The 14,267-nt window shown below is 32.3% G+C and overlaps 1 protein-coding gene across 2 annotated transcripts in view; it reads right to left on the bottom strand.

Moving 5' to 3' along the window:
• unc-5 overlaps positions 1 to 14,267 on the bottom strand; it is a 912,443-nt gene that overhangs the window by 246,313 nt on the left and 651,863 nt on the right. For both annotated transcript variants that reach the window (XM_072527515.1, XM_072527514.1), the window contains exon 5: positions 597 to 773. In XM_072527515.1, the coding sequence (XP_072383616.1) occupies positions 597 to 773 (177 nt within the window). The remainder of the gene's footprint in view (positions 1 to 596; positions 774 to 14,267) is intronic.

Genomic DNA, 14,267 nt, shown 5'->3' on the forward strand with positions numbered 1-14,267 from the left:
CTGCGTTGTTCGCAAAACGAACAACGATAAGGAATACAAACAACGAGATCATTTTTCAAACTTCCTCAAAAAGCCTTTAGTTAGAAAATTAAAGGGATATTAGACATTCTCCGTTATTATCCTTTAACCTTTCGCACGGGCCTGATGAAAAATGAACCTAGGAGTCATTAATTACAGAGTAAAACCTCAGAAAACATAATAAAACATCTCTAAGTTGATAAATACATCCTTTTTCTCGACAGTTTTACCGGTATCTTGAACATTAAAGCGATTCATAGTCCTTTTCGTCCTTAGTCCTTAACAAAAGGACAAACAAAAGGATGAAGAGTAGAGCCTACTTCGCTCGAAACAATTCCACCTATTGAGTTATTTCAGGACCAGTATTAACATATGTATGACGCAATGAAAAAATATTTTTTAAAAGGATATATTAAAATATTTGAAAAAGCATTAATATATTAATTAAAAATTGATCAGTACATTTCTGTCTTATTTATGTAAGAGTTTTGAATATTTATCTAATATTTGGTGGAATTGTTTTGAGTGAAACAAATAATACCCTTTAACAAAGGGATAAACGGAAGGATAATGCGTACCTTGCGGACAAGGAATGCAGTCCTTTGTCCTTCTAACGGCGGATCCTTGGCAATTCTTACCGCCGTTGCTGGGGGCGGGATTAGTACACGTTCTCGTACTCATTTTTCCCGCTGCGAGTGTGGCACCAGGACACCGGCAGTCCTGCCACGACGACCATGGAGACCAACCTCCATTCACTGTAACAAAAAATTAAATCTATAATAAAAACGTACATAATATACACATGAAAAATTATACAAACAGTTTTTTTTATTTTTTTCGAAAGTATGTCTAATTATACGAAAACTCTAACAAATATATTACATCGAAAAAAAAAAGGGGAAACAAGGGAGGGCGAGATATGTAGAAGTACAAAATTTGAATCATTTACCCCAAATTATTTATTTTGTAACATTCTAAAGGTCACATGTTTGGTATTTTTCTTTTAATTATTTTATTTCAATTTGTTTTCATTTTATTCATTTATTAACTTTCTCTTTTGTTTTACTATTTTTCTTCTACCCTTCGCCAAATAAGAGCGCTCAACTTTGTCTACTCCCCACTTCAAACGCCAAAATATATTTGTCAATTGGCTACTCTTGATTTTTCTCATGTCAGTTTTACTTCAATATAGAAGGGGATTTTTTTTAAACATTTTTTCATCTTAAGCTGGATTTTCTGCTCGTAAATTCATTTACATCGTTAAATCTCTTCTTTGGGGCAGGTTGATTTCTTTATATTTAATATTTCAAAAATATCTTGTGTCTTTTTTTTGATAAATTCTTTTATTTTTTTTTATACATAACCTTAAAATTCCAAACCATGCTTTATTTCCAACTTTTAAATACGTACATGCATGTGAGATCTTTATCTAAATTATTTTAACTAATTTATTTCAATAATTATTATATTGATTTAATTATCCTTGCCATCAGCTACGTCCTTTAAAAAAAAAATATTTTTTCTACGGCAAGGAAATCTTTAAAACGTATGCAGTCGCTAACATAAGGTTTATTATTTTAGTTTTTTTGTCCTTAATAATTTTTTTTTGTTCCCATTTGTTGGGATGAACTTCCAGAAGCCTCGTAGTGCACCACACATGTGATAGCAACTGCAGCAACATAGCCCGCAAAACTCAATAGCTACTAAAAACTACATCGGGTTCAATTCCCGGCATATCCACCAACTTGAAATCTACTCATTCAGCTACAATCTCTCCAACCAGCATCTGAAGTCATCAACATGTTATGCTGTCTACTACATGGAACCATAAGTATCAATTTGAAATTTGTGTAAAGCTATAGGCAGAATTTGCTTTGTTTTTCATAATAAAAATTCATTTTTAATTTACAATAAATACGATTAGTCAATATTATGTTTTATTTTTCACAGCAAAATCCTTTTTGATATTCGCAAATAAGATAGACGTTCTCACACCTGAGAGATTGAGCAAGACGAGCAAAAACAATTAGCTCTTAAAGAAAGTTGGGAGTTTTATTGTTACATATTGGCTTCCAACTTTCTAAGAGTAGTTAGATGGACCATTGATCAATTAGAAGTAGAAGTAGAATTACTTATTAAAAGCGTACCAGCTACTTGGAACAACACCCCAGAAAATGTCGTAAGAATAAAAGGAAATAAATATTTGATAATCACCTAGAAAATACTCTACAACAACATTAGATATGTAACTCTAAAATAAATACATTTCACATTGAAATAAAAAAAATATAAACCCAAAAAAGCTCTTGAACTTGATTTCATCACTGAAAAAGTGTCACAGCCAGTCTTATGACAGCTTTATACAATGATACTTTCCGATATCATTGAAATCTTCCTCTCACACAACCTACCACTCATTTTCTTCCAGTTCATCCGTCCCAGTGTAATTCTACTTCATGCATCTATTTCCCCATTCAACATTGATATTCAAAAGTTCATTACGATACTAATATCAATATTGATAGTTGCCTGTGATAGATATTTCAAACTCCCTGTATATCAGCTATATTTAAATTATTTTAAACCTAAGCAAAACAAAGAAGAATCACACATTTCTTTGATGGATTTTTTCAGTCTGTCAATAAAAAATATATGACTGAATCCCTCAACCAATAGATTATCCTCTCAAAAGCAATAAACTACAATGCCTCTCCGTGTACATCATCCACTTCCACCTACACAAAAAAATACGTCAACTCATTTTACAAAAGGCCACCATAAATAAAGTCAAGCAACCCATTCACCATATTGGACGAAGACAAGTCTTTTTTTTCCTCTACGACCACAACAAAAAATCAAAAAACATAAACCAACGTTAAGTACGACTGTCACAACAAAACTCTCGTGCTTTTTGTTCCTCTTTGAAGAAAAAAAAATTAAAAAGAACCGACAGCAGGAGGGCTGGTCGGGCCATTGTCTTACAAGGATCAGGATTTTCTCGAAAGGATGTTTAACATGGAGTGTAAAATTGTTGTCAGCATAATATGCTTGTAATTTATTCTCAAATATGATGGATGATGGACGGTGAGTTATGGAGACGTAGTGTCACAGGGGGTCTAAAGTATACAATAAAATATAAGAGGATTATGTGACTGTGTGTACGGGAAGGAACAAAAAATGTGTTTTTTTGATATGCATAAATTTTAAATAAATTTTGACTAAATAAAATATTTTGTTAAGTGAATTCCATATTAAATACATTATTTTAATGATTTATTAAACACAAAAATCAGTGTCGTCTTTCATATTCTCCAACTAATCACGTAAGAACATCTACTTTTGGACATATTCCTCCCCTTCTTTCTCCATCGTTTCCCATGATATTGTCCATTAAAAATAAGCATCAAATAGTTTATAAAGTAAGAAAGTAAATTAGAAAGAATTAAACATGTAATCTACTTATTTTGGCATATTTCCTACTAGACGTACAGCTGGTTCCCAAAAAAACTGATACGACTCTTAGTAAAATTTGATCATTTTGAGCAGTGTATCTAATTAGTCTGACATTATATTAAATTTATTATGACAGACAAATAATAAAATAAACAAACAAACAACAAAAAATTCATTTTTAATAAATAAATTGTAATGATTATAAAAAGAAGAGAAGTTGAAACGAGAATAATGGCAGGAAACAGATCTTTCTTTGCAATGCAACATCTAAAGTAGTCAAAACTTTATTCACTAGGTACAAAAATCCGGATATATAAGACCATAATACGACCAGCAGTCGCGTATGGAAGCGAAACATGGACGCTAACAAAAAGAGAAATAAATAAATTGCTGGTGTGGGAACGTAAAATTTTTCGAATGATATATGGCCCTTGCAGAGACAGCGTGACAAACGAATGGAGGGGCAGATACAATAACGAGCTAGAGTCTCTATTCGGAAAAGAAAATCTAGTCAGATATATAAAGGCCAATAGACTCAGATGGGAAGGGCATGTGATACGCAGTAACGACAATCGTCTTATAAACAATGTGTTCTGGGAAAGGCCAGAGGGAAGAAGGCCTGTAAGGCGGCCTAGAAAAAGGTGGAAAGATGCAGTCAAAGAAGATCTAGAGAAAATGGGAGTGCGACAATGGGAATTACTGGCACAGGACCGACAAACATGGAAGGCAATAGTAAACGCGGCAAAGACTCACGAAAAGTTGTAGCGCCATTGATGATGATGAATAATTATTAAGGTCTAAATTTCGATATTATTTTGAATTCCTGCATTTTATAAAGAGTATATGAATGATAGTTTTTACATAAAATAGGGTTGTTGTTATTACATATTTTTATTCATCTTAAGAAATAAACAAACGGCTTAACTCAACAATATATTAAAGCAAGAATTGTAACCAAATTAAAAGATAACTAGGCACTATCAGAGTAGCAAAACATTTTAACATAAGCAGAACCACAGTTTTTTTATTAATAAAAAATGGAGGGAACAAGACCCAAACTATACTAAATTTAGGTGTGTAAAAATAAAATTAATATTTTGTAATATCTCCATCAGCATTGATAACAGCTTGTAGTCTTCGGTCTATCTGCGTGAAAGGAGCTATGAAATTGTCTTCTTCAGAGATCTCCTCTCAAAGGAAGTTGTATACCGTGCCACAGCTCTTCAGCATTTTGAGGTATAAAATAACGCCGATATAATCGTTTTATAATAACCCCCCTAGACATTCTGGATTGGGTTTAAATCTGAACTGTAGCTGACCACGGTAAGGTTTCGATGTTGTTATTCTGGAGCCACTGGTTTATTATATTTGCAGTGTGAACAGAACAATTATCTTATTGGAGGATAAAATTATTTTCTGAATACAACTGTTCTACACTGGGAAACATGATGTTTTCTAGAAGATTCAGATAAGTCTGCCAACAAACCTGCCATCAATACTCCACACCATTCCCAGTCCTCTAAATGAAATCCATCCCCATTCATTGGCGCTAAAATGACTAGCTGCTCGATATTTATCAACATATAAAGGATTAAATCTATTATCATCTGGTCTATACACACCAATTTTGCCATTTTTAGAAGATTGAAACATTTTCTCATCTGTAAATATTACCCTGTCCCTAAAATCTTGATTTTGTAGCTGATGGTTTAAAGCAAATATAAGTCTTGATTGCTTCTGTTGTGGTGTAAGAGCTTGTTTTTTTGCCGCAGTTCGGTAAGTTCTGGGCAAATTCTGGGCGCTAAGTTGTTGTCTTTCTTCCCGGAAACTGTGACATAATTCTTGCAGTTTTCGCATCTTCAAAAGGATTCTCTTCTAATCTCTTCAAAAACGTATGATCTTCATAAGCGGTAGATATTTTTGGTCTTCCAGAAGCTTGCTTTCTTCTGAGAGTTTCTTGTTCTCTCCATCTATTATTAATATTAAAAACTGTTGTTCTACTTACGATAAAACGGTTCGCTACGGTAGATAGTGACCAACCATCTTCTAATTCGTTACAATTCTTGCTGTTAGTTCTTTGCTAGCATGTGGCGCCATTTTTTAAAGTTGAACAGGATAAGTTATCTGACAAATTTTAAGATTTGGCAGTGATAATAACAGTATGTAAGTAATAAGGATTTATCCTTCAAACTACACTGCTCAATTTTCTACAAAATACACTTTAACAGTCGTACCAGTTTTTTAGGAACCAACTGTACAATAGATTACTCTATACAGTCTACATACATTTATTTAATAACATAAATGCTCCTAATAATCCACGTATATCTTTTCCTTCCTTGTCATTTTGTTCATTAATTTTCATCGACACGTGCTGGCCAATATTGATTGAAGTTGTGTGTTGATTTTTGATTGCCTGCAATACATGCTGATTACCAATAAAACCTTGTCAATCAAACCAATCATAGAACATAATTGCGTTTTAATCATAACAAGAAATGATAGTGTTGTGTGATAAATTTTATTTCGACGAGAGAGAATCATCGTGGTAAAATAAGTTAGTTAATTAATTCTAATATTTACAGTTTGGTCACAGGAAATGAGAATACGAGTGAATGAATGCATTCTGAACATATGGCCAAAATCGAAAAATTTTTATTTGCCTAAAAACCTTAAATAATATTTAAATCTGGTCCTGAAACTATTTTCTTATGACGTTTCTGTATCAATTGCTGTATTTAATTTTAATTAACAAGAGCATAACTCATTTTTAATTCAAATTGTGTTTTAATTCTATTAAATACAGTAGGAACTAACTGAATTGTTGAGTTCAAGAACAAAAGTTCTTGGACTATAAAACTAATTCTACTATTCAAAAAAGGAGATAAAAAACAGCCAGAAAACTACAGAGGTATAAACTTGTTAAATACTAGGCTAAAATTTACAACTAAAATTTTACAAGTGCTAATAAATCAGAGGAAAAGTTTAGCAGTTTGACAGAGTAAGACTCAAAGATGTAATCCATCTTCTGTATATTAGAGAAGTTCTTTTAAACATTATAAAAACTATCGAAAACATCTACCAAAACAACCAAATAGAAGTCAGAATAGATGGATAACTTACAAAACTTATAGAAATAGGCAGCGGAATAAGACAAAGGGATTCATTGAGCCTCATGCTCTTCAATTTGATCATGGATGAAATCATCAAGAGCGTTAACAAAGGAAGAAGATACAGAATGGGAAACAAAGAAATCAAAATACTCTGTTATGCAGACGACTCAATATTGATAGCCCAAGATGAAGATAGTGTGCACAGACTGGTCCACAGATTTAAGATAAGAGCAAGAGAACTTAATATGACGATCTCATCTCGGAAAACTAAAACAATAGTAGTCAGCAAAGAACCAACCAGATGTACAATAGAAATTGATGGCATCAGTATTGAACAAGTAATGGAAATAATATATCTGGGAATTACACTCTCTAGCTATGAAGACCTGGACAAAGAACTGAGAGATCAAGTACAAAAAACAAATAGACTGGCAGAATACCTTAATAACACTATATGGCGAAACAGACACATTAACACTGAGATGAAATCAAGAATTTATAAAGCCAGTGTAAGACCAATAACGACATATGCCTCAGAAACAAGACCTGACACAGCCACGTCGCAAAGGTTACTGGAAACGGCAGAGATGAGAGTACTGAGAAGAATTACAGGAAGTACGCTGAAGATCGAAAGAGAAATGAAGACATTAAAAGAGAATGTAACGTACAGTGTATAAAAGAATGGACACAAAATAGAAAAAAAGAATGGAATAACCACATAAGCAGAAGGGAGGAGACCCGTGTCGTCAAAATAGTAAGAGATAAGTCACCAATCGGCAGAAGAAGTATCGGACGGCCGCGCAAAAGATGGAGTCATAACCTTCCATAGAGGTATTAATCCGCCAATAAACAAACAGAATTGCTTATAAAGAGGAAGAAGAAAAAAATGTTTTTTTGTGAGACAGCTCAATTATTTGAAATTATTATTTGGGCATATACACAGTATGAAATTGGTAAAGATCATGATAGGATCACAGGTTTTAAGATACATAACCCAACCGATAATATGAGACATTTATATACCTGTCATGAGGAGCTACCACATAAGAGCCCAAATAAAGTATACCCATTGGTAACTGAACCTATATCAATATTCATTTTAGACTATGTCACCGAGTGATCAGATGTAACTTAGTGAAGACCAGACTCCGGTTTCTGATGGATATCCAGGCCGAAATTGGTGCAATTTTCTTTACCATTAAAAGCTTCCAAGCGTCTTAAATACACGCTTTATTATTTTCGGTAAGGGCGTACTCGTTTTGACAATTTTAAAAATCTATCATTTGTCCTACCATCATTTCGATTTGTAAGTAAAATAATATTGGGGAGATTATTTTTGTACTTGTGACCAACCGTTCAGATGTTGATCAACTTGGTACCTTTTATCACACATAATTTGTAAAAACCAATAAAATTATTTTATGCATGAAAGTTGTATCAATTACTTATTAATTATTGTATTGTATTGTATGCATGAAATTGTGGTAAACGCGTTCGTATTCAAAAACATATAAGCATTTTAGATGCGTTTAATAAACTAAGACCAATGAGAAAATTTACTATTAGATAAGTGTTTCAAACACTTCTAAATACTCACCCACCCAAACCTACATTTACATTCCATTCCCATCTCTAATGACCTTCTTTAACCAATCTGCCCTTCTTAATCTCAAATACCGCAAGAGAAAAAGACCCGTATATGAATACATCCTCAAACATTTCTCGCATTCTTTCCCAAAAAACAAATACTCCGTATTACGTAATAATGAATCAACAGCAGCTACTGTTTTTACCTGGTTTGTTCTGTCTAGAAGATAACAAACTGAGACCACACACAAAAAAACAACGACTCCAAACGTACTAAACGGTGCACAAAAAAGGAATAGTAAACAAAAAGCAACAGGTAGGCAAGTAGCAAGCACCCAAGTCTTTCCATATGCAGATATAAATTCTTTATCGTAATCCAGATCGGAATACAACAATATATTTTGTTAATGGTTCAACGATCCATAGGCGTACGAATTGGATTTGTGATCGAGGTAGTTATAGAATTAAATGTACTGATGGCCAAAAAAATTCAACACTGTGTATATGGTTAATATATATATATATATATATATATATATATATATATATATATATATATATATATATATATATATATATATATATATATATATGATAAAGTTTTTACCTCGCTATCTTTTTTTAACTGCGCTATCTTTTCTTTAACTGAAGTTTTTTTCTTTTTTTTTACGCAAAAACAAAAAAGATAAGATAATTTATTTCTGTGTATTTAACTTTGGTTTAGAATCGACAGATACTTCAAGAATGTATTGTGCTGCTTATATTAACTTAAGGGTACATCAAGAAAGTTTGTTAAACGAATATTAACTTGATTTACTGTATTTTATGGGCAAGTGATGATATTGAAAACTTGCAATTTGATCGAAGACCCGAAGTTGATAATATAAATACGTAAAAGCGGAAGTCAAATGCAAAAGTAGAAGTAAGAAATAAATTACTATAATAGTAATTAAGCGATAGTGTCGCTTGGAGGCGTCACTATCTCCGGGAAATAAAGAAACTGAGGAACGAAGGAGCCAATATCATTTATATGGACGAATCATGGGTTAATACTGGAATAACCAATGGGCAAGTATGGCAAGATACAACAATAAAAAATAGCCGACAGGCTTTCGTAAATGGACTTACCACAGGTTTAAAAACTCCGACCGGAAAAGGACCAAGATTTGTTTTAGTCCATGCAGGAAACAAAGACGGATTTGTTGAAGGTGCTGACATCACTTTTCTTGCCAAAAAAGGTGCTGAAGATTATCATGAAGAGATGGACGGAGATCTATTTGAAAAATGGTTTGAAGAGATGTTAATACCGAATCTCCCAAAAAATAAAAAGAATGTCATTATCTTGGACAATGCATCTTATCACTCTAGGAAATTAAATTTTCCCAAACAATATTGGGTGAAACGTCAAATTAAGGAGTGGCTCTATGAAAAGGACATTTATTTTGAAGAAGATTACTTAAAAAATGAACTTCTGGAAACTGCTAATGTATTTAAAAATATTTATGACAAATACAAAATTGATTGTATTGGTGAAAAATACAGGAATCACAGTGACGAACAATGCCGCGTAGATGTACATATCTTAAGACTTCCGCCTTATCACTGTGAACTGAACCCAATAGAAATGGTGTGGAGTGAAGTGAAACGGTACGTGTCCTCTAAGAATTCAAGTTTCAAACAAAACGACGTTAAAACATTGATTTATGAAGGTTATGATAAAGTACAGAACAATGGACATTGGAAAAATTACGTCAACCATGTTATAAAATTGGAGAATAATTTTTGGACAGTAGACAACATTCAAGATGACATTGAACCTATTAGAATTTCATTAAACGATGACTCTGAAGATGAACTAGATTATGAAAATGAAGATGATTGAAAATTGTTTTTCGGGGGTATTCTTTTCTCAGTAAAGGTAATAAAATATTTAGTTGATCTGGTTGAAATGTAGCACACTTAAATAACTCATTAATCGACATAATTTCAAGTAGTTATATTAGACGTCATTATGCAAAAAATAAAGTTATGAACATTTAATAAATTAGTGCACAATTGAGGCCCCTAGAACACAAGGGGTGTAAGTGCCAAAAACAAAGTTTTGAAAAATCTTTGTTCAAAGTTCGATATAAATTTAAAAACCTATATATATATATATATATATATATATATATATATATATATATATATATATATATATATATATATATATATATATATGATAAAGTTTTTACCTCGCTATCTTTTTTTAACTGCGCTATCTTTTCTTTAACTGAAGTTTTTTTCTTTTTTTTTACGCAAAAACAAAAAAGATAAGATAATTTATTTCTGTGTATTTAACTTTGGTTTATTTATAATTCAGTAATGGTCATTTTTGATTGTTTTTGATTTATCCAAAAAATTTTAAATGCCAAGAGTTCACGGTCGTCGGCAATTTCGTCATTTAAGTGACTTCGAGAAGGGACGCATTGTAGGCACAAAAGATCCGGTTTTGGTTTGCGAAAAATTTCGAGAATAGTTAAAACTAATTTATCAACGATGATAAGAGTTTGGAGGAGGTGGTCCAATGATGACACTTATCTGCATCGTGAAGGGACTGGACGTCCTAGATTGCTGCAAGGCTGTTATTTACACAATTTAAGACTTCTTGCTCTCAGAAATTCTTCATTCACATATGACCTTCAATTATTATGCACCCTGTTATAGATAAAGTCACGTTGAGATGGCAGTGTACGGATATAGGATAACAGCGTTGCCAATTCTACTGCCATTGTAAGTTTTGCTACTTTTGTAAAATAAGCAGGGCCAAACTCACGGTAAACTAAGATATGTTTAGGTAAGCTAAAGTTGTTAATAGAAAATTCGTGAATGAAATAAATGGTAATAATTCCTAAAATGCTTTTATACATAATACCGCAGTTAATAGGGAAAAAAATATGAAAAATATTCTACAGGTTTTTTAATGTTCTAAACGGTAGATAAGGGATAACTGATGATAATTCCTTGAAGAATTACAGCCAATTTTGCTTTGTTTATTTTTTAAAGAAAGATGAAGTTTGGAAAAATCATTTTTTTGCCTATTTTGTTCCTCGTGCATTTTAGGGAAAAATGTTTCAAATAAATGTTGCAGATCTTAAACAGTTTTTTAATTTTTTAGTTTGTAAATTAAAATACATAAACAAATGACTGAGATAATTGCAAAAAACCCCTAATTGAGGCCCCTAGAACACAAGGGTGTAAGTGCAATTGCTTATCACTTAGCAACTGATATCTAACAACAGGCACGTACTTTTGGCTTCAAACTTTCTACATTAACAACAATAACACCATCAAAAATTACATGTCATTGAAAACATGCTGAAAACTGAAAAAGTGCTACCTAGGTTTTTAAATTTATATCGAACTTTGAACAAAGATTTTTCAAAACTTTGTTTTTGGCACTTACACCCCTTGTGTTCTAGGGGCCTCAATTGTGCACTAATTTATTAAATGTTCATAACTTTATTTTTTGCATAATGACGTCTAATATAACTACTTGAAATTATGTCGATTAATGAGTTATTTAAGTGTGCTACATTTCAACCAGATCAACTAAATATTTTATTACCTTTACTGAGAAAAGAATACCCCCGAAAAACAATTTTCAATCATCTTCATTTTCATAATCTAGTTCATCTTCAGAGTCATCGTTTAATGAAATTCTAATAGGTTCAATGTCATCTTGAATGTTGTCTACTGTCCAAAAATTATTCTCCAATTTTATAACATGGTTGACGTAATTTTTCCAATGTCCATTGTTCTGTACTTTATCATAACCTTCATAAATCAATGTTTTAACGTCGTTTTGTTTGAAACTTGAATTCTTAGAGGACACGTACCGTTTCACTTCACTCCACACCATTTCTATTGGGTTCAGTTCACAGTGATAAGGCGGAAGTCTTAAGATATGTACATCTACGCGGCATTGTTCGTCACTGTGATTCCTGTATTTTTCACCAATACAATCAATTTTGTATTTGTCATAAATATTTTTAAATACATTAGCAGTTTCCAGAAGTTCATTTTTTAAGTAATCTTCTTCAAAATAAATGTCCTTTTCATAGAGCCACTCCTTAATTTGACGTTTCACCCAATATTGTTTGGGAAAATTTAATTTCCTAGAGTGATAAGATGCATTGTCCAAGATAATGACATTCTTTTTATTTTTTGGGAGATTCGGTATTAACATCTCTTCAAACCATTTTTCAAATAGATCTCCGTCCATCTCTTCATGATAATCTTCAGCACCTTTTTTGGCAAGAAAAGTGATGTCAGCACCTTCAACAAATCCGTCTTTGTTTCCTGCATGGACTAAAACAAATCTTGGTCCTTTTCCGGTCGGAGTTTTTAAACCTGTGGTAAGTCCATTTACGAAAGCCTGTCGGCTATTTTTTATTGTTGTATCTTGCCATACTTGCCCATTGGTTATTCCAGTATTAACCCATGATTCGTCCATATAAATGATATTGGCTCCTTCGTTCCTCAGTTTCTTTATTTCCCGGAGATAGTGACGCCTCCAAGCGACTATTTCTTGTTTTTCTATTAATATTGAATTTCTACCTTGTTTGCCATATATAAAACCCATGTCGTGCAATAGTCTTCTCAACGTACTCTTGGAAAAATTCGGAAGATGCTCCATTTGCTTAATTTTTTCTAGTACTACGTCAAGGGTTGGAGGAATATTGTCCATAAAAAAACCGTGCACTACTTGTCTTATTCTAGACCGAGTTGCTTCATCATATCTATTCTCACGACTATTCAAATAACCGGTTCTTTTTTTTCTTATAGGAGTTACGAGTGGACCATTTTTACTTTCACTTCTATATCGGAATATCGTTCGCTCAGAGACTCCAGTCATAGCAGAAACTTCCCGCACTATTGTTGATACACTTTTAGCATTATTACTGTTTGATAAATAGTTAAAAACATTTAACACTATTTTTTTGCATTCACTATTTAACAAATTACCGTTTTTAAATTTTATTACACTCGCGGCCATTTTGACACTGACACGACACAAACGTCTGATATCAACTGAAAATTCTTTTAATGACTCTCAAGTATTTACCTGAATTTATAATTGCTGGCATTAGACAATAATTTTGAATTTATAAATAGGTATATTTTTTTAATTCTAAATTATTTTTTAATGTCTGTAACTGTAAATGCAGGTAGAGAAAGTGTGTCATTAAAAGGACATTAAGATCAAAAACGGATTATACAAATAATTATTTCATTTCCACGAATTGTAAACAATTTTGAACAGAAGATATAATTCCGAAAAGACCAGATTTCCGAAATATAACTTTCTATTTTTAAAATACCAACAGAAAATTTATATAATTAAAAAAATGTAGTATTTTTCCGTTTCACATTCATAAATATTTCCGAAATTATAATTCTTTTATAGGAGCCGGCCCATAACGTACGATTGTAGGTACGATTAAAAACTGACAACAATGTAGTTATTTCTGGCATATAGAAAGTACAGGCCTATCTCTGGAACGCTGCCATCTGAATGTGAATTATAGTATAGTAATTTATTTCTTACTTCTACTTTTGCATTTGACTTCCGCTTTTACGTATTTATATTATCAACTTCGGGTCTTCGATCAAATTGCAAGTTTTCAATCAACTTGCCCATCAAATACAGTAAATCAAGTTAATATTCGTTTAACAAACTTTCTTGATGTACCCTTAAGTTAATATAAGCAGCACAATACATTCTTGAAGTATCTGTCGATTCTTGATCGTAATATTAAAAGAAAAAACAACTGCAGCGAGGCGCCGCTGGTAAAGTATCTTCTTGAATTCCAATGTAAACTCTTAGATAGTTATCAAAATATGCCCAGTCAAGTAGGACGCTGTAAGAGGAGTCCAAACCCCTATTTTGGTCAAGTTTATTAACGATAAAAGTGGAGTTATTCGGATTAATTAAGTATTTATCCAGAACGAGAAGATTCTTGTAGTAACCGCTTGTATAATACTCGGAATATATTTAACAGATTTATGTTGAGATAAATGTGTCTTAACGCCCGAAATTAAAACGAAAATGCT

The sequence above is a fragment of the Diabrotica undecimpunctata genome, chromosome 3 (assembly GCF_040954645.1).
Source record: "Diabrotica undecimpunctata isolate CICGRU chromosome 3, icDiaUnde3, whole genome shotgun sequence".
NCBI classification, from domain to species: Eukaryota; Metazoa; Arthropoda; class Insecta; order Coleoptera; family Chrysomelidae; genus Diabrotica; species Diabrotica undecimpunctata.